This window comes from Pseudophryne corroboree, chromosome 4 (assembly GCF_028390025.1).
Source record: "Pseudophryne corroboree isolate aPseCor3 chromosome 4, aPseCor3.hap2, whole genome shotgun sequence".
Lineage (NCBI taxonomy): Eukaryota > Metazoa > Chordata > Amphibia > Anura > Myobatrachidae > Pseudophryne > Pseudophryne corroboree.
Window position 1 is genome coordinate 704,257,838 of NC_086447.1, and position 26,270 is coordinate 704,284,107.

Consider the following 26,270-nt stretch of genomic DNA (forward strand, 5'->3'; position numbering starts at 1 on the left):
ACATTTATATATTAATAAAGTTATGTATATAGTGCACATATAGCTTGTTTTATGCTTGTAAGTAAAGGAAAAATTGCAAGTAACTTTGAGTCTGGAACAAACCATGTTGCCAAGCAAGGGGAGCAAATACATTTATATTTTTTCTGTGCAGGCTAAATAATAGCTGTTTTTGCATGTAGCCCTCAAATGTTAGACAGCTTTATTTTTACACTGTAATATAGATTTCATGTTAAACACACCACACCCAAATCTAAATCTGTCTGCATGTGTTACATCTGCCCCACCTGCAGTGCAACATGGTTTTGCCCAGTTGCTTGCTTTTTGCTTTACTTACAAACATGAATCAGGCCCTTATTACGTAGTTTTGTGTACATCACATGGACACACAAACACGTAACCTGATCCTGAGTATAAGATATTCTGCTTTGGAGCTCAAAGCAAAAAACAATAGTAGATTCACAGTATCATTAAACTGGCAGTTTGAATAGTCTTTTTTTTGTTATATCTGACAATAGGGTTATCCCAGAGAGTGGAGCTATAGCAAGGTTGCAGCCACTGTGCTAAAATATCTAAGAGGTGCAGAGGCGTCTTCAGTAAAAGGACGCCCGCTACCGGCTTCTGTGATCCACTGCTGTGTCAGAAGACGCATCATCGGATCAAACTGCACGTCCATAAATCATCTGAGTAACCCTCAGGTAACTCCGGAATCCTGGTGAAATCACGCTGCCAGAGACAGTAAAGCTGCATTCAAGGACGCAGCCACTACCTTCAGCATGCCTAGAAAATGGGGCCTGTCACCACCCCTACATGTCAACAGCATGTTGGCCATGCTGTGGCTTTTGGAGCACTGTGAGGGACATTGCATTCCCAGATCTACACAGGCACAGTGCAGCTCCTGTGCATCCGCAGATCTTAAAAGATCAGAAAGCTGCAAAAATAATCAAAATAGTGTCCACCTCTGAAACAGCCCCAATGTCTATACCGGTTGAGTATCCCTTATCCAAAATGCTTGGGACCAGAAGTATTTTGGATATCGTATTTTTCCATATTTTGGAATAATTGCATCCCATAATGAAATATCATGGTGATGGGACATAAGCCTAAGCACAGAATGCATTTATGTTACATATACACCTTATACACACAGCCTGAAGGTCATTTTAGCCAATATGTTTAATAACTTTGTGCATTAAACAAAGCTTGTGTACAGTCACACAATTCATTTATGTTTCATATACACCTTGGCCCTCATTCCGAGTTGTTCGCTCGCAAGGCGATTTTAGCAGAGTTACACACGCTAAGCCGCCGCCTACTGGGAGTGTATCTTAGCATCTTAAAATTGCGAACGATGTATTCGCAATATTGCGATTACAAACTACTTAGCAGTTTGAGAGTAGCTCCAGACTTACTCGGCATCTGCGATCAGTTCAGTGCTTGTCGTTCCTGGTTTGACGTCACAAACACACCCAGCGTTCGCCCAGACACTCCTCCGTTTCCCTGGCCACTCCTGCGTTTTTTCCGGAAACTGTAGCGTTTTTTCCCGCACGCCCATAAAACGGCCTGTTTCCGCCCAGTAACACCCATTTCCTGTCAATCACACTACGATCGCCGGAGCGATTAAAAAGCCGTGAGTAAAAACACTATCTCCATTGTAAAATTACTTGGCGCAGTCGCAGTGCGAATATTGCGCATGCGTACTAAGCGGAATTTCACTGCGATGCGATGAAAAATACAGAGCGAACGACTCGGAATGAGGGCCCTTATACACACAGCCTGAAGGTCATTTAATACAATATTTTTTAATAACTTTGTGTATTAAACAAAGTTTGTGTACATTGAGCCATCAGAAAACAAAGGTTTCACTATCTCACTCTCACTCAAAAAATTCTGTATTTCGGAATATTCCGTATTTCAGAATATTTGGATATGGGATTTTCAACCTGTATTAGTTTGGAACTTACATTGGAAATGTGGAAACCCCACTGCCCATATGAAAGTGGAGGGCCAGGGCAAATGTCCCAATGCCCAATAAGTGGACCTGGCTTTTGGTACTATATAGGATATGCAATTTAAGGAGCTGCGCTATTTTCCATAGTAAGGTTAACTCAGTGCTCACTGCAAATAATGTCAGAATTATGACTTTATGTCCCAATAAATGGGCACTGATGAGAATGTGCTTGGAAGTATAACTGATTAAGTGACATTGCTTGGACCTGAACTGTTTCCATAAAAACCAGCTCTCATCAGATCCAGTCATTATTAAAAAGCTACTTTTATCCTATGGATCTATTTAAGAAAAAATTACATTAAGGCTCCGAAAATTAACATTGTTTACTGTGGCATCGATTTGGAATTCATGTGAGGTCAGTTAATACTGGGCCATGTTCTTCGATAAGAACATGTCCCAGCGATAAGGAGTACAATATAAAGTGATAGGTAATGCTTCCAGGTCCAGACCTGACCGAGCAACCGTATACCATCCATGTGCAGAACATAACACCTGCAATGTGCTTTGGGAAGACCTCCAGTCCACTGGAAAGGGTTCAGAAGACCCCTCTCCAGGCGCGTTATCCCCTATAGAGGTAAGCAGGCTAATGTAATTTTCACTTGCTAAATAGGGTTTCAGAGCTTGTTTTCAGAGCTTGTTAAACAGGGTTTAGTATGACATACCTACAATCAAAATCCTGACGGTCAAAATACCGACAACAATTGGCCGATGGTCAAAATCCCGACAAGGTCAAAATACCGACATTTAAAATACCGAAAAGGTCAAAATCCCGACATTTAAAATGACGACAAGTCAAAAGGTCGACACAAGATTATCATTGTTTTTTGGGGTGTGTTGTCGACATAGGTCGACATGAACACCGTATTCCCCCTCCAGGTCCACTGAGATGGTAAGTTATGAACAAGTCGGTTTCAATGTAAAAAAATCATGAAAACCTCATGTCGACTTTTTGAACCGCTGCAGGCGGGGCAGATATAACATTTGCAGAGAGCTAGATTTGGGTGGGGCATATTGTTTCTGTGCAGAGTAAATACTGTCTGCTTTGTTTTTACACTGCAATTTAGATTTCAGTTTTAAAATTTAACACACCCCACCCAAATCTGACTCTCTCTGCACATGTTATATCTGTTGACCCCCCCCCCCCTTTCTGCAGTGCACATGGTTTTGCCCATCTGCTAACAAATTTGCTGCTACGATCAGGTCTGAATTAGGCCCATACAGTAATTACTTTGATAAATAGGCTCCCTAATTGTAAGGTAATATGCAAGCAATTGTACTGTTGGTTTCAGTGCTTCAACACTCTCAGATCACATGTGCTTTGGCCTTTTATAATGCCATATCAAGAGAAAACTGACATCAATTTCCTTGGGCCAAGAAAATACCCAATAACCTTTGGACGTCAGACACTGTTAGGGACTTTCCCAACAAAGAGGTGACCTGGGCGTTGGTCGGCAGGCCCATATCTTTGGCCAAATTTATGCTAACAACCTCTTATATGATATTTGATTGTAATATATATTTCAGTTTTTAGTATTAATGTTTGCACAGTGTACCTGCATCCTTTTTTTGTCTCTGTGTAGTATTTTAAATCTCAGCAAGGTATCACCTCTCATTACAGGCAGCTAGGGTGTGCAGTCTAGAGCCCCTCCCACTATAACATAGTAGTAGGAATAATTTTATTGATGTAGGAGCATGGATCTAGGAGCATGGATTCTAGAAAGAGAAACTCTGAGTACAAAATATTCTTTAAAAAAAAAGACAAACGGCTTAAAAAAAAGCAATGTGTTATGAAGTTTGACATCTGGACGCAGCTAATTTCTAAAAACAAACATACTGTCGGTGCTGAGTATATGTCTAATGTAGATTTATTTTACATTTAATTTGTTATAGTACATAATAAAGGTCACTTACAAACTGTAAAATATTCATGTGAAGATGCACACTTTGTTAGCCCAGCTGCTGAAACTAGACAGAACTGTATAAACCTCCAGCATAGAACAAACTTAAATAATTTTGGCTATATGTTAAGAACTGACCTGACCAGAGTACAGTATATCTGTGAGGAAGATGAAAATGCACAGAGCTATACAAGAGTTGTAGGGTGGTATCCAATTATTCCTGAGCCGTTTTTGGCGGGTGAAATTGGGCGGATATCGTGATTAATGACCGATGGTCCGTGGTATCCTATTACAGGCCACTTTCATCAGCCGAAAACGGTCCCACGATCGGCCGAAAAACGCATGGGATCGGAGATTAGTCCCCACTTCCATGTGTTTTCACTGCCCTGGCAGCCCGTTTATTGAGGATTATGCTTTGGGTGCCTGCCTGACTTCGGGTGCACCTGAAGCATAACCTGTGATAAGTGTCTGCATCGGGGGCAGGAGCCCATCGCATCTGGGCTAATAGGATAGTCCCTGGCGATACAATTTCCCATGGTCATTGACTGTAGATAATTGGATACCCCCTATAGTTGGAGAAATGGAGACCAATAGAGTAAGGAATAGAAAGGCAACAAGTACAAATATTGGCCCTCATTCCGAGTTGATCGCTCGCTGCCATTTTTCGCAGCAAAGCGATCAGGCTAAAAACCGTCTGTTCTACGCATGCGTATGGGCCGCAGGGCGCACGCACCAAGTAATTTCACACAAAACTATGCAATTTTACACAGGGGCGAGCAACGCTTTTCATTCGCTCTGCTGATCGTAGTGTGATTGACAGGAAGTGGGTGTTTCTGGGTGGAACATGACCGTTTTCCAGTAGTGTGCTAAAAAAAACAGGCGTGTCAGGCTAAAACGCAGGAGTGGCTGGAGAAACGGGGGAGTGGCTGGCCGAACGCAGGGCGTGTTTGTGATGTCAAACCAGGAACTAAACAGTCTGCAGTGATCGCAATCTAGGAGTAGGTCTGGAGCTACTCAGAAACTGCAGGAAAAGATTTTCGAGCAATTCTGCTAATCTTTCGTTCGCACTTCTGCTAAGCTAAGATACACTCCCAGAGGGCGGCGGCTTAGCGTTTGCACTGCTGCTAAAAGCAGCTAGCGAGCGATCAACTCGGAATGAGGGCCGTTGTACAGAAAGTGAATTATTAATGGTGCTGGAAAAGACTACCAAAATATAAATCAAGACATTGAATTTTATATTTATAAAAAATATTTTATACCGCACTACATAACAGCTTAGATGAGAATACCAGGACTAGGAGAAAAATGCTGTGAGTGTATTAGCCTAGAATGGCCAGAACCCTTCATCAGACCCTGCTCCTTTCGTTCTATTTAGTCTTTTATGCCATTTGACAAAGTTATTTATATGCTGCACTACTTGTTGAATATAGTATTATCCAATTAGCAGCTTTGTGTCGTATTTCAGGACATAAGGACCATGCAGAAGCCAATATGCTAAATTCATATGAAGGTGGGAAACTTGTCCCCAATTACAAAATCTTTATCCTATTTCTACCTGTACAGATGTGTCGACATACATCTAGCCTCCCTGCTCTTTAAACAGCCCTTCTAGTCACACCATTCCGTGACTCATTAGCAGCAAGAATTTTTAGGTGTGATGTTTTCCATTAAATGCGTCTTATTGGCAACACAATGTGAATATGCTTATTCTGATTAAAATGATATGCGGCATGCCTATATTCTATGTGTGACTGTGGCTGTATCTGCATACAAAATGGTATGTTACAGTGTTTTCCTAGATAAAGCCGCAGTCACACATAGAATATAGACATGCCACATGTAATTTTAATCAGCAGAGTCTGTTTATGTGTCTTATTTATATAGTGATGTGAATAAGAGGTATTTTTTGAAAAGAAGACGTCCGACTCTAACAGAGTTGCACTGGACTTTTCTGTATCGTTTTGCTTTGCAAATGCCCAGTGTTGATTACAGGCAGTCTATCTTTCCTATTCTGTTGTGAAATCATCTGTGTGTCAGAGCGGTATGTTACTGCTCCTTGTTAGTAGTAATATCAGAGAGCTTACGCAACATCTCTATTATGTGAGTCCTGTGTCATCGGTATGGCTCTGAAACCTGAAGGAAAGGAATTTTGTGCTTTAAGGAATATTAGTATATTGATCCAGTTAAATCATGTGTTGGGGAAATACCACCTGAAGCACTGGCATATTTATAATGGGTGCAGTGTGTGCGGGGCACATGGGCCCCCGGGGTCGAGGGGGACCCACACTGCACACCCTGCACCCATTATTTTTAATACCTACCCTTCAGGGTCCCGCGGCGCGGCCGCAGCACTGCAGAAATCACTTGGAAAATGGCACAGCGCCATTTTCCCTGTGTTTCGTGCATGCGCAGTAGGAAAATCACTGGGAATATGGATGCAACGCCATTTTCCTGGTGATCTGCGCATGCACTGTAGACTCTGGGACAGTGCTAGGGTCCCCTAGCGACACTAGTGCACAGAAATACAGCACTGTTGGCAAGAGAGGAGGGGGCCCAGACGGAGCCTGCACACGGGCCTCCTCCTCCATAGAAACACACCTGACCTGAAGCCACTTTGTATCACAATTATAGCTCACAATCTGTTTATACATAACATACTGTAACTGAAGTAGTAATATGCTACATATTTGATGTGCTCTCTTTTAGACTTTTGCAGCCATGTCATGTTGTAAGAGCAAACGGTCAATGACAGACATGCAGGCTTTCTCTGCTTATATATATTCTGGGATCTACTACGTTTTGCCGACGCTTGGGATCCCGGCACCCAGCATATCGGCGCCAGGATCCCGACCGCCGGCATGCAGGCAGCGGGGCGAGAGCAAAATAGCCCCTTGCGGGCTCGCTGTACTCGATATGCTGCGGGCACAGTGGCACGCTACGCGTGCCATGCTATTTATTCTCCCTCCAGGGGTGTCTTGGACACCCCAAGAGGGAGAACAGTTGTCGGTATTCCGGCTGTCGGGATCCCGGCGCTGGTATGGTGAGTGCCGGGATCCCGACAGCTGGCATATCAAATGCCTCCCTATATTCTGTAAAGATTGGTTAATTCCTAGACAGGGGGGAGGTCTCAGCTTTTTCACCGGCCTTTGATTCCATCGGAAATTTGTCATAGAAATAAGCTGGGGCATGAGATGTCTTTAATCTTGCGTAGAGGAAATACTTTCAGATCGCAGTAGAATGTGAATGTAACGGTAGCAGTGAATATTGTATTCTGGTAGCATGGCTGAAAATGAAATGTATGGTTTTGGGTTTAACTCGTTCTCATTTTAAGCATTACTACGAAAGTTTCTCTGTCGCTGTTAGAGTTATACTCATAAATGTTGTGCAAGCCTGAATCCCATCTACTGTATTTATCTATAGGAGCGAGAACTATAATATTGTAATCTGCCTGAAGATGAGCAACCACTTTCAAAGCTCTCTGGCCAATTGCTGTCAAAATTAGCAGCTGGCATTTAAGCCTGAGAAAAAAATAGTTAATTTCAGAATAAGAACAAAGCCTATCAATTTTACATGTATTTTTATGACATATTGCATAATAATGATTTATACTTACTACAAAACAGCAATATATAGATAAATATATATAATGTGTCAACATTTTTCTTTCTTCGCAGCCCATCCATCATATGCTCAGTATATGGAATGTCCTCAAGGCTACAAGCGTATCAATGCTACATTCTGCCAAGGTAAGTAATGGAAGCTGAACAGTTATTTGTATATTATGTCTGGTAATAAATATTACAAAAATAATAAGTGATCTTAACTTTTTTAAATTACTTTTCTTTAAACTTGTTTATAGTATACAGCACATATTTGTCATTCCACGTATTTAGGTGTTTACACCAGAGGTTCATTCATTATGGAATGCTGAAATAGTTGATCAGTTTAGGATCTAATGAAGAGATCTTACATGTCTTTCCTATTCTGGGCTTAAGCAGCTGTTTGTAACGCCCAGAAAAAGTGTAATGCAATTCGATTATATATTAAAGCGCTATAAATTGACAATTGTTTAGCCTGTTATCCTAAGTAGCTAGTAGAGCAGCCTTTAGAAGACAGGACTGGCTACCTGCAGTATATACAGTATAGAAAATGCACAAATGTAAACAAAAATATATAATTTTTTGCAATTAATGCAATATTCACTAGACAAGGACTGGACAATGTAGAAAGCAAGGAAAGCAATTCCTATAAATAAACATTACATGAACAGAGCATTTACGTGTACTTGTATTGTGAAGGTGAGAAGCTGAGGAGTAGCTAATACTGGCTCATCATTAGTGCCCCACCCCCTGCCAGAGACTACTGTTGCAGGCGTGATGAAGGCCAGATCCACCTGCGAAGGGGTGAGGTGTAGGGGGGAGGCAGTCAAAGGGGAGCAGGGACTGGATTACAAGAAGTGGAGAGACCCAGCAGCATGGTGGATCAGGAGAATTACTGTGTGAAGCACAGTAAGCTAGTGCTGCTGCTATATATTGTGTGTGTGGTGTGTGTCAGGTTGCCACCAATCCAGGAATACCCCAGACCCTTTGTAATCCAAGATGGGTCATGTACGCAGTGGGCCCTACTTTTTCAACCAGTTCTGGGCCCCACAATTTCTGATGGCAGATCTGGTTGTAGGAAATATACATTGTAAGCTCCACTGGGGCAGGGACTACCCCAAGTGAATGGCCAAATATTCTCTGAAAAGAGCTGTGAAATATGTGTGCACTATATAAATAACTATTAATGACTAATTAATAGTATCATACGAAGTGTGCAAAATACGCATCAAATAAACTTCTGAAATATAGGAAATTTCACCATATTTGTTCCAATACATATAGTCTATATTGAATACCTATAATTACAGATTTAGACCAATTTTTCATCTATGTGGAACATAGTAGATGTTCTCAATATATATCTGTCCAAATGAGTTGACCCTTTTTGGTCTATGATATGTTAATTGTACACACAATTCACTTTCAGCGTGAGATGTTGGAATGATTAATAGGTGCCAATTAATTGGTTCGGAACTAACAAGAAAACCAGTTAAGTTCACAACATATAAAGAACTATACAGTATGTAGCCCTGGTTCAATTGAGAACGTTGATTCAGCTCCTATCTGCCTTTCTCCCTTTCTCAGCAAAAATTATCTTTCCAAAGCTGTGATTTATTATGTGTTCCTACAAGAAACACTGGGAAACATAATTTTGATATATTATACAGTATTGTGCATATAAACAATTAGGAACTTGATCATTTCGATTCTACACAAGACTTGCAAATAATTATATTTCTCTGACGTCCTAAGTGGATGCTGGGGACTCCGTCAGGACCATGGGGATTAGCGGCTCCGCAGGAGACAGGGCACAAAAGTAAAAGCTTTAGGATCAGGTGGTGTGCACTGGCTCTTCCCCCTATGACCCTCCTCCAAGCCTCAGTTAGATTTTTGTGCCCGGCCGAGAAGGGTGCAATCTAGGTGGCTCTCCTAAAGAGCTGCTTAGAGTAAAAGTTTGTTAGGTTTTTTATTTTCAGTGAGTCCTGCTGGCAACAGGCTCACTGCTACGAGGGACTTAGGGGAGAGAAGTGAACTCACCTGCGTGCAGGATGGATTGGCTTCTTAGGCTACTGGACACCATTAGCTCCAGAGGGAGTCGGAACACAGGTCTCACCCTGGGGTTCGTCCCGGAGCCGCGCCGCCGACCCCCCTTGCAGATGCCGAAAAGTGAAGGTCCAGAAACGGCGGCAGAAGACTCTTCAGTCTTCATAAGGTAGCGCACAGCACTGCAGCTGTGCGCCATTGTTGTCAGCACACTTCATAGCAGCGGTCACTGAGGGTGCAGGGCGCTGGGGGGGGGCGCCCTGGGCAGCAATGATAGTACCTTATTCTGGCTAAAAATACATCACATATAGCCCCTGGGGGCTATATGGATGTATTTAACCCCTGCCAGGTCTCAGAAAAACGGGAGAAGAAGCCCGCCGAAAAGGGGGCGGGGCCTATTCTCCTCAGCACACAGCGCCATTTTCCCTCACAGAAATGCTGGTGGGAAGGCTCCCAGGCTCTCCCCTGCACTGCACTACAGAAACAGGGTTAAAACAGAGAGGGGGGGCACTTATTTGGCGATATGTATATATATATTAAAATGCTATAAGGGAAAAACACTTATATAAAGGTTGTCCCTGTATAATTATAGCGTTTTTGGTGTGTGCTGGCAAACTCTCCCTCTGTCTCCCCAAAGGGCTAGTGGGGTCCTGTCCTCTATCAGAGCATTCCCTGTGTGTGTGCTGTGTGTCGGTACGTGTGTGTCGACATGTATGAGGACGATGTTGGTGAGGAGGCGGAGCAATTGCCTGAAATGGTGATGTCACTCTCTAGGGAGTCGACACCGGAATGGATGGCTTATTTAAGGAATTACGTGATAATGTCAACACGCTGCAAGGTCGGTTGACGACATGAGACGGCCGGCAAACAAATTAGTACCTGTCCAGGCGTCTCAAACACCGTCAGGGGCTGTAAAACGCTCATTTACCTCAGTCGGTCGACACAGACACAGACACGGACACTGACTCCAGTGTCGACGGTGAAGAAACAAACGTATTTTCCTTTAGGGCCACACGTTACATGTTAAGGGCAATGAAGGAGGTGTTACATATTTCTGATACTACAAGTACCACAAGAAGGGTATTATGTGGGGTGTGAAAAAACTACCTGTAGTTTTTCCTGAATCAGATAAATTAAATGAAGTGTGTGATGATGCGTGGGTTTCCCCCGATAGAAAATTATTGGCGGTATACCCTTTCCCGCCAGAAGTTAGGGCGCGTTGGGAAACACCCTTTAGGGTGGATAAGGCGCTCACACGCTTATCAAAACAAGTGGCGGTACCGTCTCCAGATAGGGCCGCCCTCAAGGAGCCAGCTGAGAGGCTGGAAAATATCCTAAAAAGGTATATACACACATACTGGTGTTATACTGCGACCAGCGATCGCCTCAGCCTGGATGTGCAGCGCTGGGGTGGCTTGGTCGGATTCCCTGACTGAAAATATTGATACCCTTGACAGGGACAGTATTTTATTGACTATAGAGCTTTTAAAGGATGCATTTCTATATATGCGAGATGCACAGAGGGATATTTGCACTCTGGCATCAAGAGTAAGTGCGATGTCCATATCTGCCAGAAGATGTTTATGGACACGACAGTGGTCAGGTGATGCAGATTCCAAACGGCACATGGAAGTATTGCCGTATAAAGGGGAGGAGTTATTTGGGGTCGGTCCATCGGACCTGGTGGCCTCGGCAACAGCTGGAAAATCCACCTTTTTTACCCCAAATCACATCTCAGCAGAAAAAGACACCGTCTTTTCAGCCTCAGTCCTTTCGTCCCCATAAGGGCAAGCGGGCAAAAGGCCAGTCATATCTGCCCAGGGATAGAGGAAAGGGAAGAAGACTGCAGCAGGCAGCCCATTCCCAGGAACAGAAGCCCTCCACAGCTTCTGCCAAGTCCTCAGCATGACGCTGGGGCCGTACAAGCGGACTCAAGTGCGGTGGGGGGTCGTCTCAAGAGTTTCAGCGCGTAGTGGGCTCACTCGCAAGTGGACCCCTGGATCCTACAAGTAGTATCCCAGGGGTACAGACTGGAAATTCGAGACGTCTCCCCCTCGCAGGCTCCTGATGTCTGCTTTACCAACGTCTTCCTCCGACAGGGAGGCAGTATTGGAAACAATTCACAAGCTGTATTCCCAGCAGGTGATAATCAAAGTACCCCTCCTACAACAAGGAAAGGGGTATTATTCCACACTATATTGTGGTACTGAAGCCAGACGGCTCGGTGAGACCTATTCTAAATGGGAAATCTTTGAACACTTACATACAAAGGTTCAAATCAAGATGGAGTCACTCAGAGCAGTGATAGCGAACCAGGAAGAAGGGGACTATATGGTGTCCCTGGACATCAAGGATGCTTACCTCCATGTCCCAAATTGCCCTTCTCACCAAGGGTACCTCAGGTTCGTGGTACGGAACTGTCACTATCAGTTTCAGATGCTGCCGTTTGGATTGTCCACGGCACCCCGGGTCTTTACCAAAGTAATGGCCGAAATGATGATTATTCTTCAAAGAAAAGGCGTCTTAATTATCCCTTACTTGGACGATCTCCTGATAAGTGCAAGGTCCAGAGAACAGTTGGAAGTCGGAGTAGCACTATCTCAAGTAGTTCTACGACAGCACGGGTGGATTCTAAATATCCAAAATCGCAGCCGTTTCCGACGACACGTCTGCTGTTCCTAGGGATGGTTCTGGACACAGTCCAGAAAAAGGTGTTTCTCCCGGAGGAGAAAGCCAGGGAGTTATCCGAGCTAGTCAGGAACCTCCTAAAACCAGGAAAAGTGTCAGTGCATCATTGCACAAGAGTCCTGGGAAAAATGGTGGCTTATTACGAAGCGATTCCATTCGGCAGATTCCACGCAAGAACTTTTCAGTGGGATCTGCTGGACAAATGGTCCGGATCGCATTTTCAGATGCATCAGCGGATAACCCTATCTCCAAGGACAAGGGTGTCTCTCCTGTGGTGGTTACAGAGTGCTCATCTTCTAGAGGGCCGCAGATTCGGCATTCAGGATTGGATGCTGGTGACCACGGAGGCCAGCCTGAGAGGCTGGGGAGCAGTCACACAGGGAAAAAATTTCCAGGGAGTGTGATCAAGTCTGGAGATTTTTCTCCACATAAATATACTGGAGCTAAGGGCAATTTACAATGCTCTAAGCTTAGCAAGACCTCTGCTTCAAGGTCAGCCGGTATTGATCCAGTGGGACAACATCACGGCAGTCGCCCACGTAAACAGACAGGGCGGCACAAGAAGCAGGAGGGCAATGGCAGAAACTGCAAGGATTTTTCGCTGGGCGGAAAATCATGTGATAGCACTGTCAGCAGTGTTCATTCCGGGAGTGGACAACTGGGAAGCAGACTTCCTCAGCAGGCACAACCTCCACCCGGGAGAGTGGGGACTTCATCGGGAAGTCTTCCACATGATTGTGAACCGTTGGAAAAGACCAAAGGTGGACATGATGGCGTCCCGCCTGAACAAAAAACTGGACAAGTATTGCGCCAGGTCAAAAGACCCTCAGGCAATAGCTGTGGACGTTCTGGTAACACCGTGGGTGTACCAGTCGGTGTATGTCTTCCCTCCTCTGCTTCTCATACCCAAGGTATTGAGAATTATAAGACGTAGAGGAGTAAGAACTATACTCGTGGCTCCGGATTGGCCAAGAAGGACTTGGTACCCGGAACTTCAAGAGATGCTCACAGAGGACTCATGGCCTCTGCCGCTAAGAAGGGACTTGCTTCAGCAAGTACCATGTCTGTTCCAAGACTTACCGCGGCTGCGTTTGACGGCATGGCGGTTGAACGCCGGATCCTAAGGGAAAAAGGCATTCCGGAAGAGGTCATTCCTACCCTGGTCAAAGCCAGGAAGGAGGTGACCGCACAACATTATCACCACATGTGGCGAAAATATGTTGCGTGGTGTGAGGCCAGGAAGGCCCCATGAAGAAATTTCAACTCGGTCGTTTCCTGCATTTCCTGCAAACAGGAGTGTCTATGGGCCTCAAATTGGGGTCCATTAAGGTTCAAATTTCGGCCCTGTCGATTTTCTTCCAGAAAGAATTGGCTTCAGTTCCTGAAGTCCAGAAGTTTGTCAAGGGAGTACTGCATATACAACCCCCTTTTGTGCCTCCAGTGGCACTGTGGGATCTCAACGTAGTTCTGGGATTCCTAAAATCACATTGGTTTAAACCGCTCAAATCTGTGGATTTGAAATATCTCACAGGGAAAGTGACCATGCTGTTGGCCCTGGCCTCGGCCAGGCGAGTGTCAGAATTGGCGGCGTTTGTCTCAAAAAAGCCCATATCTGATTGTCCATTCGGACAGGGCAGAGCTGCGGACTCATCCCCAGTTTCTCCCTAAGGTGGTGTCAGTGTTTCACCCGAACCAGCTTATTGTGGTACCTGCGGCTACTAGGGACTTGGTGGACTCCAAGTTGCTAGATGTTGTCAGGGCCCTGAAAATATAGTTTCCAGGACGGCTGGAGTCAGGAAAACTGACTTGCTGTTATCCTGTATGCACCCAACAAACTGGGTGCTCTTGCTTCTAAGCAGACGATTGCTAGTTGGATGTGTAGTACAATTCAGCTTGCACATTCTGTGGCAGGCCTGCCACAGCCAAAATATGTAAATGCCCATTCCACAAGGAAGGTGGGCTCATCTTGGGCGGCTGCCCGAGGGGTCTCGGCTTTACAACTTTGCCGAGCTGATACTTGGTCAGGGGCACACCCTGACTGAGGAGGACCTGGAGTTCTCTCATTCGGTGCTGCAGAGTCATCCGCACTCTCCCGCCCATTTGGGAGCTTTGGTATAATCCCCATGGTCCTGACGGAGTCCCCAGCATCCACTTAGGACGTCAGAGAAAATAAGAATTTACTTACCGATAATTCTATTTCTCGTAGTCCGTAGTGGATGCTGGGCGCCCATCCCAAGTGCGGATTGTCTGCAATACTTGTACATAGTTATTGTTACAAAAATCGGGTTATTATTGTTGTGAGCCATCTTTTCAGAGGCTCCGCTGTTATCATGCTGTTAACTGGGTTCAGATCACAGGTTGTACAGTGTGATTGGTGTGGCTGGTATGAGTCTTACCCGGGATTCAAAATCCTTCCTTATTGTGTACGCTCGTCCGGGCACAGTATCCTAACTGAGGCTTGGAGGAGGGTCATAAGGGGAGGAGCCAGTGCACACCACCTGATCCTAAAGCTTTTACTTTTGTGCCCTGTCTCCTGCGGAGCCGCTAATCCCCATGGTCCTGACGGAGTCCCCAGCATCCACTACGGACTACGAGAAATAGAATTATCGGTAAGTAAATTCTTATTATATATATATATATAGTAGCATATATATGTAAATAAAAGAAAATGGAGAGAAAATGGATATTGATCCCATTTATATTTGATTTGCATAACGATGAGACCTCAGTATATAGTATCTCATTGTACAGTATATGAATATATATATATATATATAATATATATATATATATATATATATATATATATATATATAATTCTGTTGTCATCACTGTGGGAAAGTTTGCTGTAGTCATGTCATTTTGACCACAATATTTTATTTCCCAGTTTTATTTATTAAAGATATCAGCCCATGATAAGTTGCTTTTACACTTGGGAAGTATTCATGAAAATTAAACTGTGTGTACTGTATCTTTTGAGGTTGTGAGACTATAGGATTCATGGCTTTAGAATAAGGATAAAGAATATGTGAGGACTGAGGAGCGAAAGGAAGATGATTAGCTCAATCTTAGACAAGTGAAGTATGAGAAAACGGTGGGACATCCAGAAAATTATAGCATAGAGACAGCTGGAGACACAAGAGTGAAGAGAGGTTGAGAGATCATGGGAAGAATGGTAGAACTGAGTATCATCAGCATAAAGATGCTATTGGAGGCCGAAAGGGTTAACATCATGTCCTGTAAGGATAAAGTATAAAGGGAGAATAGAATTGGACCAAGAACAAGCTTCGGGAAAACGAATTGGTAGTAGAAGAAGAGGAGAAGTTGTGTCATGAGAATGACAGAAAAAGAGTGGCCAAAGAGGTAGGTGGACATGTAGATCAAGAGAGTGAAGGATTTGCAGGAGTAGAGGGTGATCCATGGTGTCATAAACAGAGGAGAACTCAAGGTATATGAGCAGAGAGTAGTAGCCCTTGGATATGGCAGCTGGAAGGTCATTACTGACTTTAATGAGGGCAGTTTCTGTAGCGTGGAGAAGACGACAACTAAACTGAAGATGGTTAAGCAGGTTGGGGAGGTGAGGGTGATAATGTGGTTGTGGTCAATCCAAATTGCAAATTGCAGTAAGTAACTATTAATAAGTTATGATTAAAATATCATAACTCATTAATAGTTACTTACTGCAATTTGCACCATTACCTGATAGACCTACAGTACTTTACCCAGATGTAACTTCTTAATGGTCTCTTTCAATAGAAATTCATTACACTACTGCATATATGTTTTTCCTGTATTTTCTACAAAGTATTTTAGTGCATCAGTAAAACTGATTTAATGCTGTTATCTCGAAGTTGTTCTCTTTGTAGAGTATACAGTAAATGCTTTCTGTAATGCAGAAGAAACAAGCCTATATGGTCTCATATGAAAGCTATGCAGTCTTTGATGAATGTTTCCAATATCTTCCTAACAATACTGTTTCTCTAACATTGCTGTTTTATGAACTGTTAATGATGCAGCCGTGTTTGTTTTTTAACACGTATTATCTATGTGTTCTGGCACTTGTAAGTACTATACTAAATCACTGAGTCACGCTCTGATTGCTACATGTTATTACATGTTTACTGTGTAATTATTTTATTCACTACAACTTGCATATTGACACAGCTGGTAGTCGATGTGCATGTTGCAAAGTGCAAATTATATTTCCCCGATCAGGAAACTATTCATTCATATATACAATTATGTCACAATTGGCACTTAAAATAGAATTACTTTTTCCTTGCATTATGTTCTAAATAGACATGAGTGAAACAGTTCATTGGTGACAACAAGTGGAGAACAATGTACTTATCATATAGCAGCCTTGAGACTACTATGTGGATAGTGTAATCATTTTGGTTAACTGTAAGTGATGGGTGCACCCCCTAACTTAGCTAGGGTGGAGCTGGGACAGCACCTTCTCCATAAGGCAGTGTGGCATGAGGCTGTACCATCACTGCCAATAGCCACACTTGCAGACCATTGCCAACATGGAGGAGTACGGTGGCAGCTGGCAGCTTCACAGGTAAGAAGTTGACTGGTCATGGCCCTTCATGACAGTGTATATTAATGGGGTGGCGCAGCCATTGTGGGCTTGTTGCTGGAGTCATACCACCATCGGCGCATTATTGCATGCACCAGATGCAGTGTCTCCCTTCATGCATGTCCTCTGAGGAAGCAGCTGTGTGCATGGCTGGTTCTAGACCAAGCCGAGCCCAGGGTGAAAATTTTATTTGATGTCCCCCATACAAAAAAAATTACACATCTGAATTTAAGCCTAACCATACCTTATACATGGTGCAAAGCATAGTGTGGGTTACTCGCAGTGGACCTCTGACCAAGAAAATTTTAAACTTTGAGGGTGCTAGCACGTTTTGCCTTGTAAATGATTACCGCTTTAAAAAACCGTACGAGTTTGGCTGGAATCTTGGAGCTCTGGCCGTCTCGCACTGCATTACATGGTCTCATGGTCTTCCCTGCTTCCTGAAGGTATGGCATGGCCTCCGGGCCTGGCTTGGCTGTCACTCTGAGTCTCACGGCCCTTCCTGCATTCTGCAAGTATGGATTCCAGCCTTCTGGTCCTTCACCGGCCTCCAGACAGACTCGGCTTCTTGGCTGCCACAGTCCCACTTGGACCTTCTCCACAGGGCAGTCATGTGTCTGCCACAACCCCACCTTGGCTGTATACACAGAGCAGTCCTTAGGTATGGGCAAACCCTTTTACTTCTCTGTGTGGGCAGATCCCTCCAGCCACACCTACAATCCATGTCTCACTATTGCCACCTAGCTGATATTGTCACAGTATCATTTTAGGGCAGTGTGAAGTCTTTTATTACATTGCTTGGAGTACACGTAAATATTGGTTTCTCCACCAAAGCGCAATATGCAGGAGCAATTGTATTCTACTAAAAGTATAGGGTTGAAGCCAAACATACCTCTGAGCTAATGCCAACCAAGTCCTTTTGTGGAGCGAAAATAACTTTGCCCCTCACTAATATGTGCCTTCCCTGCCCCATAGTCCCCAAATTAAATAAATAAATTATTGCTCTGTTCTTCAAAGCTAGATTCACTTGTTTTTACTTTACATGGAAACTCACACATTGTTCTTAAATGTAAAAAGAATAATACAGTACAATAAATGCAATAAAGTGCCGTTTATTTTACTCATCACTTCTGAAAAAAAAAAGCAGTGAATGTGCTTATTTCTACATCCTAACAAAGGGACCCGGATCTTGTCTACAGTCACTTTTAGAGCTCAGGTCGCCATGCTGTGAACAATCAGATATTTTTCTTGGCACAATAACACCAAGAAAAACATGCCAAGAGCCTTTGGGTACATTAATAAATTATTTTATAAAGGTGTTACCCATAGCAGCCACTCAGATTGTAGGTGTCATTTATCAAGTGCAAAATAGAAAATAATAACAAATGTCTAATTGGTTACTATGGGAACAATATCTATCTATCTATGTATCTATCTATGTATCTATCTATGTATCTATCTATCTATCTATCTATCTATCTATCTATCTATCTATCTATCTATCATCTATCTATCTCTGTTCTACCTATCTATGTATGTCTGTCTAGTTATTCTGCCCATATTTCTTTTCTTTTTAATGACAGAACCTTTATTAGAACGCCTTCATATCATAACCTTTTCAGTTACCTCTCCTCCAGTCTCTATGCAGTAGTAAGAACTTAAGAAGTGACATAGTCATCTGTGAATGTAATATATTGCATGTCTGCTTTTCCTCTCTCCTGCTTCCTGTAACACAACACAGTTATCCATGACCTGTCTCTCTTCAGCTCGTAATGAAGATATATTTTTATCAAATGGAGATTTTCCATACCATACTGACATTTGAACTTCACTAGCTAAATAAAAGTAGGAATCCTCATGTGTAAAACACAATGACCTATTGCAGATGTACCATTTGCTGATAATTTTTCTGTTTTACCTACAATATTATGTTATATTATAACTACATACACATGTTTTATATTCAACTATGTGTTCAATAAATGCAGTTGCATAATAAGCACTGCTCACATGATATTGCATTTGGCAGGACTCCATTCAGCTGAATGAGAACATGAGAAGCCATCTTTTCATTTTTTGCTGTACATAAAAGATCTTGATCTCTATTCTTGTGTCTTTGCATGATCACAGAACTCTTCCATTCCTTCTAATCTCACTATAGCAAACATCCATTCCTTCTAATCTCGGTACCGTACACTTCCATTCCTTCTAACATCCGTACTGTACACTTTAATTCCTTCTAACCTCCGTACTGTACACTTCCATTCCTTCTAATATCCGTACTATACACTTCCATTCCTTCTAATCTCCGTACTGTACTCTTCCATTCCTTCTAACCTCCGTACTGTACACTTTGAGTCCTTCTAATATCCATACTGTACACTTCCATTCCTTCTAACCTCCGTACTGTACACTTCCATTCCTTCTAATCCCAGTATAGCAAACTTCCATTCCTTCTAATCTCCGTACTGTACACTTCTATTCCTTCTAATCTCCGTACTGTACTCTTCCATTCCTTCTAATCTCTGTACTGTACACTTCCATTCCTACTAATGTCCATACTGTACACTTCCATTCCTTCTAACCTCTGTACTGTACACTTCCATTCCTTCTAATCTCCGTACTGTACACTTCCATTCCTTCTAATCTCCATACTGTACACTTCCATTCTTTCTAATCTCCATATTGTACACTTCCATTCCTTCTAACCTCTGTACTGTACACTTCCATTCATTCTAACCTCCGTACTGTACACCTCCATTCCTTCTAATCTCCATACTGTACTCTTCAATTCCTTCTCACCTCCGTACTGTACACTTCCATTCCTTTTAATCTCTGTACTGTACACTTCCATTCCTTCTTACCTCCGTACTGTACACTTCCATTCCTTCTTATCTCCGTACTGTACACTTCGATTCCTTCTAACCTCCATACTGTACTCTTCCATTCCTTCTAACCTCTGTACTGTACACTTCCATTCCTTATTATCTCCATACTGTACACTTCCATTCCTTCTAACCTCCGTACTGTACTCTTCCATTCCTTCTAACCTCCGTACTGTACTCTTCCATTCCTTCTAATCTCCGTACTGTACTCTTCCATTCCTTCTAACCTCCGTACTGTACTCTTCCATTCCTTCTAACCTCTGTACTGTACTCTTCCATTCCTTCTAACCTCCGTACTGTACACTTCCATTCCTTCTAACCTCTGTACTGTACACTTCCATTCCTTCTTATCTCCGCACTGTACACTTCCATTCCTTCTAACCTCTGTACTGTACTCTTCCATTCCTTCTAACCTCTGTACTGTACACTTCCATTCCTTCTTATCTCCGTACTGTACACTTCCATTCCTTCTAACCTCTGTACTGTACTCTTCCATTCCTTCTAACCTCTGTACTGTACACTCCCATTCCTTCTAACCTCCGTACTGTACTCTTCCATTCCTTCTAACCTCTGTACTGTACACTTCCATTCCTTCTTATCTCCGTACTGTACACTTCCATTCCTTATAACCTCCATACTGTTCTCTTCCATTCCTTCTAACCTCTGTACTGTACACTTCCATTCCTTCTAATCTCCGTACTGTACACTTACATTCCTTCTAACCTCCGTACTGTACACTTCCATTCCTTCTAACCTCCGTACTGTACTCTTCCATTCCTTCTAACCTCTGTACTGTACACTTCCATTCCTTCTTATCTCCGTACTGTACACTTCCATTCCTTCTAACCTCCATACTGTACTCTTCCATTCCTTCTAACCTCTGTACTGTACACTTCCATTCCTTCTAATCTCCGTACTGTACACTTCCATTCCTTCTAACCTCCGTACTGTACACTTCCATTCCTTCTAACCTCTGTACTGTACTCTTCCATTCCTTCTAACCTCTGTACTGTACACTTCCATTCCTTCTAATCTCTGTACTGTACACTTCCATTCATTCTAACCTCCGTACTGTACTCTTCCATTCCTTCTAATCTCCGTACAGTACTCTTCAATTCCCTCTAACCTCCGTACTGTACACTTACATTCCTTTTAATCTCCGTACTGTACACTTCCATTCCTTCTAACCTCCGTACTGTACATTTCCATTCCTTCTAACCTCCATACTGTACACTATATATTAGACTTTACTGTAGCAACATGTATAAAAATATCCATACACTATGCATATTATATACAATCAGTGGCCACATTATTAGGTACACCTTTCTACTACTGGGTAAGGATCCCCTTTGCACTCAGACCAGCCTCAATTCTTCATGACATTAATTCAACAAAGGGCTGTACACATTCATTTGAGATTCAGGTCCATGTGTAATTGCAAATCTCCTGTTATACCAAAGATGAATTGAGATCTGGCACAAGATTACTAAGAGACAGAGTTGCTGGGGTGTAGAAATTCATGTGACCCGACGCAAATTGCCAGTGGGTGCTAAACCCATAATACAATATATTATAGTGTATATTAAACAAATGTGACAAGTGACAAAAATAGAAAAACAAATGGCATGGATTTCCTCCCCCAAAGTATAATCCAGCTCTATGCCTTTAAACCAATGCTGGTAGTGGAAAAATTGGGGAACAAAGAGCATGGGTCCCCTTGATTTTCCACTACCAAGCACTAGGCTTAATCAACCAGGGCTGGTAGAACCATAGCGGAGACATGCAATGTTGATATCCCCCACCTTGTTTCCAACCAGCCCCAGGCCAGTTTTTATCAAGCAACAACTTATAGTGGGCAACATAATTTGAAAGAGGGGACTCTCCTCTTTCAAATATGGGTGCCCCACGGCACGTATATAAGTGCAATATTGAGGGTAAGAGATAGGTTATGCCCTCATTCCCATATATGGAAAATGTATTTTTCTGTAGTGCTTGGTAACATGGGTGATCACAGCTGATCATCAGATAGTAAGCACTAAGGAACCCCATCATTTGAAAGAGAGGACTACTCTTTTTCTAAACTGGGTATCCTTTAATAATTTTATGTCATGTTGGCGAAGGTCTTTCCCCATCTCTGGACTACTGTACATGATATTTCAGTAGTGCAGGGGATAATGCCTGTAGATCTGACTGATCAGAGTGCATGCATGCATCAATGTCACATACTGATCAGCAGTAGCTGGGATTCCCCATCAGTCTTTCTTGGTGCTGTGGTTGGGGAGATAGCGGTATTTACGTCCTTTCTCCCTATACCTTTCATTTATTTTTCTTGGGATGTAGCTAAAATGCTGGCTATCGGGATCCCGGCGTTCAGGATACCGATGCGAAATCCCGACCACCAACAATGTCTACAGCCGGAATCCCAGCGCACCAGGGCTATTCCCACCCATGATGAGCGCAGCGAGCCACCAAGCCCACAGCGTGGCGAGCACAGTGAGCTAGAAGCAGTCAGTGCATTTTTATTTTGATAAAAAAATAAATAGATTGCATAAAAGTAACGTGTGATTTATTTAACCTTTAAAAGAAGGCACATCAAAATATAACTGAATATGCAACTGTATTATGGAATATTTCAGCTTTTCTTTGTCACTTATATATACAGGTTGAGTATCCCATATCCAAATATTCCGAAATACGGAATATTCCGAAATACGGACTTTTTTGAGTGAGAGTGAGATAGTGAAACTTTTGTTTTTTGATGACTCAATGTACACAAACTTTGTTTAATACACAAAGTTATTAATAGTGTATTAAATGACCTTCAGGCTGTGTGTATAAGGTGTATATGAAACATAAATGAATTGTGTGAATGTAGACACACTTTGTTTAATGCACAAAGTTATAAAAAAATATTGGCTAAAATGACCTTCAGGCTGTGTGTATAAGGTGTATATGTAACATAAATGCATTCTGTGCTTAGATTTAGGTCCCATCACCATGATATCTCATTATGGTATGCAATTATTCCAAAATACGGAAAAATCCCATATCCAAAATACGTCTGGTCCCAAGCATTTTGGATAAGGGATACTCAACCTGTATTTATTGTGACAGAAAAAAAACTTTGGTGACAGAAGAATCTTGTTACAAGTCTTGCAAGAACATAACACATTATAATAGATGCTTTACTAAATATACCCCTAAGCAATATTGGATGTCATAAAAAGAAAAAAATTAAAAAAAGTGGAAGTAGTGCTCCTTGGGGATGATTCAGATGTGGTTGAAAAGAGTATGTCTGATGCTTACTTGGAAGCATCAGCAATGCTCAAATATGGTAATACAGCAGGAGGCGTCTGGTATAAGTAGACCCCTCCTGCATGCATGTGTGATCCAGTGCTGCACCAGAGGGGTGCAGCATCGGATCATCTATGACACCATCAGCCGACTGAGTAACCTATGAGGTTATGCATACCAGCCGCCGCAGCTCTGTCCCTGTGGCTAGGAAATCTTGGGCGGGAGATGGAACACTTCACCCCTACTCCCCACCCTCAAACGGCTGCAGATTGTCAATCCATACTGAGTTGGCAGAAGCCATACCTGTACTGCACATGCACAGTACGGGTCCGGCACATGCGGAATGGACCGAACAGTAAAAACTGACTTTTTACTGGGATATGAATCAGCCACCTTGTGTGGATAAATACAAATATACCTAATGTGGAACCAATAAAAACTCACTATACCATCAATTCATTCTGTGCTGAACATTACAACTTTTAAAAGAAGAAAAAAAGTTTCAGTTTAGTGAGATTTCACTTCGTTTTTAAAAAAACAATTTTGAATTACATATTTTTTTTCTCAACTACTTTTGCTACCTATAAAACATGAGTAGTATGTTTCATCTGGTAATGAACTTTGACTTTATGGGCCTGATTGAGAGGTCGACCCAAATGCTGATGTTTGCAGTTGAACGATCATTTGCTACTGTACATTCACAAAAATTCCTGAAAAAAGATGCCCACCGGAGCGATCATGAATCCATGTGCAGCTGCCTACACATTCACAGCCTAGACGCAAGAAGGAGGAACATCGGCTGTAAGGGTAGACCTAAGGTTACGGAGACTGGCTGTGGCAGTAGCGACGTTGGCACCATGTTTGGCGTACATGATCACAGCTGAAGGCAGATACAAACCCCAAAAAATGCCCATGACAATCCTGCATTTTTGCCGCCACACCCCGTTAACTCTCCCGTACAGTCCCATCCCGTCAATCGCTCTGCGATTAAATCCTCACTGCGAGCGCGATTGCAAAGTTACCTTGGCGCACGTGCAGTGTGCTAGTAGCACATGCACAGTCTGCTGATAATCGTTTTGTTGTGAAAACATAGGCATTGCGTACAAACATGAGTTAGGCCCTCTTTTTATTTCAGGGTAGCAGCTTCACTTACTACCATTATCAATTCCGTAGTCTAGACAATCGCACTCGCTAAAGCATGTGCATACAAACATGAACTAGGCCCTATGTCACAGTGGGAGTATGGCTAGATTGGTTCATACTCCCCTCTAAGCACATGTTCATTGCCATGTACAGTGCATTAATGGCAGATTCTAACTCTCCCACCGAGGAACCATGGCACAGTGCCCTTAAGTCACCCATATGTTTTATTATTACACAAACTAGAACCAATAAACCTAGAAATAATGACACAGACAACGGTATAAATTGGAAAAATGGAGGTCATAGCCAGATTTATTACATTTGAATCAGAATTGAAAATATTAATCACCGGTGGCGAAAAAGCAGTGTCAACTCGGCCATGGCTTAAAACTTTAATCTTTAAATAAAAGGGGCGGAGTTTCCGCCCCTTGCGCAATCCATCCTTGGTAGAACCATCTCCCCTTAATTAGCACAGTGCTGGTCCCTCCATAAGATGTAGACCTGGTCCTCCCCTGAAGTAGTGACCGACTCGCCTTTTCTCAAAGGGGAAATGTTAGCCAAGCCCTGCTGCGATAAATTGAGCCGCCGAATAGCACTGCTTTCCGCCCGCTGCGCCTCGCACTTTCTGGAATAATATAACTCATTATTCCAACGTGAAATTTCAAAAGAGAAAACCAGCAAAATTAAATAAATTTTTATAACCGAAGTTAAAATTGCCGGGTGGGTGGGTGGGATCACAAAATGGCAAGAGGAATTTGATTTCCTCAGCCCTCACTTAAATAAACTATTGTAACCCGCCTACCTACACCCTTCTCATTGGATAACTTATTTGATTGACAAACGTCAACGACCTATTAACTAATATCAACACAAAAACCAAATCTATCTAGCTTAGTTACATAAACAAACAGGGTGCTTATATTCACTCTATCTATCCTAGGCAATCTTTTGTTCCTTTTAAGTTGTGACTGCTCCACTGATATCTAGACATTTGGGAAGTATTATACAGGATTGATGGATATTTCCTGGCCTCTTTGTTGGATCTATGGCACCCGGCTTGCACGACCCCATGATTCGCGCAGCCAGCCGATGGTGTCACATGGTGTCCTCAGACGTAGCACAGATCACTCCTGCTGCATTAACATATTAGATCTATTGCTTCTACTTCCATGTAAGCAGCAGCAATAACACCTCCATCCACATCTGCATCAGGCTCATTGTGCTGTGCTATGAAATATGGCCCTTCCTAACTCCATGATACATAGTGTAGGAGTGATTATATAGGGTTTCCTGCAAAAATATATTTCCTGTTCTAAATATATTTGCCATACATAATCACGGCAGGCACATTCATTGAAGTTTTATGTACTATCCACGTCATGTAACTCTCCAAATCATTCCTAGTGCTATTGTATATGAGTCAGTCAGGGCAAAGTTTCATCTTTCATAAATACACTGCTGAGCTAATCCAGGAATTTCCTCTTTTTTTCAACTTGATCACTTTGACCTGTACCTCTGAGTCCCACAGATGTCTGCTTTAGAGTGAATTTGGCAGCCACCATGAAGCCTTGGCTTGTTCCTTCAGACTTCAGAGTACCTTTCTTTATTCAGATTGTGCCAGACTGTGTGGTTATATAGATTAAAGTGATGCTTGGCTTGGTCAATGTTTTGCTTTGCTGCCCATTCAAATGAATGTTCACGTCAAGTTTGTTCTGACTGTTCCGTAGTAGCCATTTATGTTTGAAGATTACACTTATTGTAGGAAGTAAGTATATAGTATATTCGCCAATATTCCAAATAAACAAAAGTATTAATTGATGCATTGATTGCAAGATCAGAATGTATGTATGAAAGTAAATCAGTTTTATATATTTCCAAGGTATTTTTTTATATATACAGTATCTATCTATCTATCTATCTATCTATCTATCTATCTATCTATCTATCTATCTATCTATCTATCTATATATATATATATAGATGAAGACTGATGAAAAGTAGTGATGTACACCGGAAATTTTTTGGGTTTTGTGTTTTGGTTTTGGATTCGGTTCCGCGGCCGTGTTTTGGATTCGGACGCGTTTTGCCAAAACCTCCCTGAAATTTTTTTGTCGGATTCGGGTG

The 26,270-nt window shown here is 42.5% G+C and overlaps 1 protein-coding gene across 5 annotated transcripts in view; it reads left to right on the forward strand.

Annotated features, from left to right (window-relative positions):
• The window catches only part of LTBP1 (latent transforming growth factor beta binding protein 1), a 660,590-nt gene that overhangs the window by 399,437 nt on the left and 234,883 nt on the right, over positions 1 to 26,270 (forward strand). For all 5 annotated transcript variants that reach the window (XM_063917963.1, XM_063917960.1, XM_063917961.1 and 2 more), the window contains one exon: positions 7,581 to 7,652. In XM_063917963.1, coding sequence (XP_063774033.1) covers positions 7,581 to 7,652 — 72 coding nt within the window. The remainder of the gene's footprint in view (positions 1 to 7,580; positions 7,653 to 26,270) is intronic.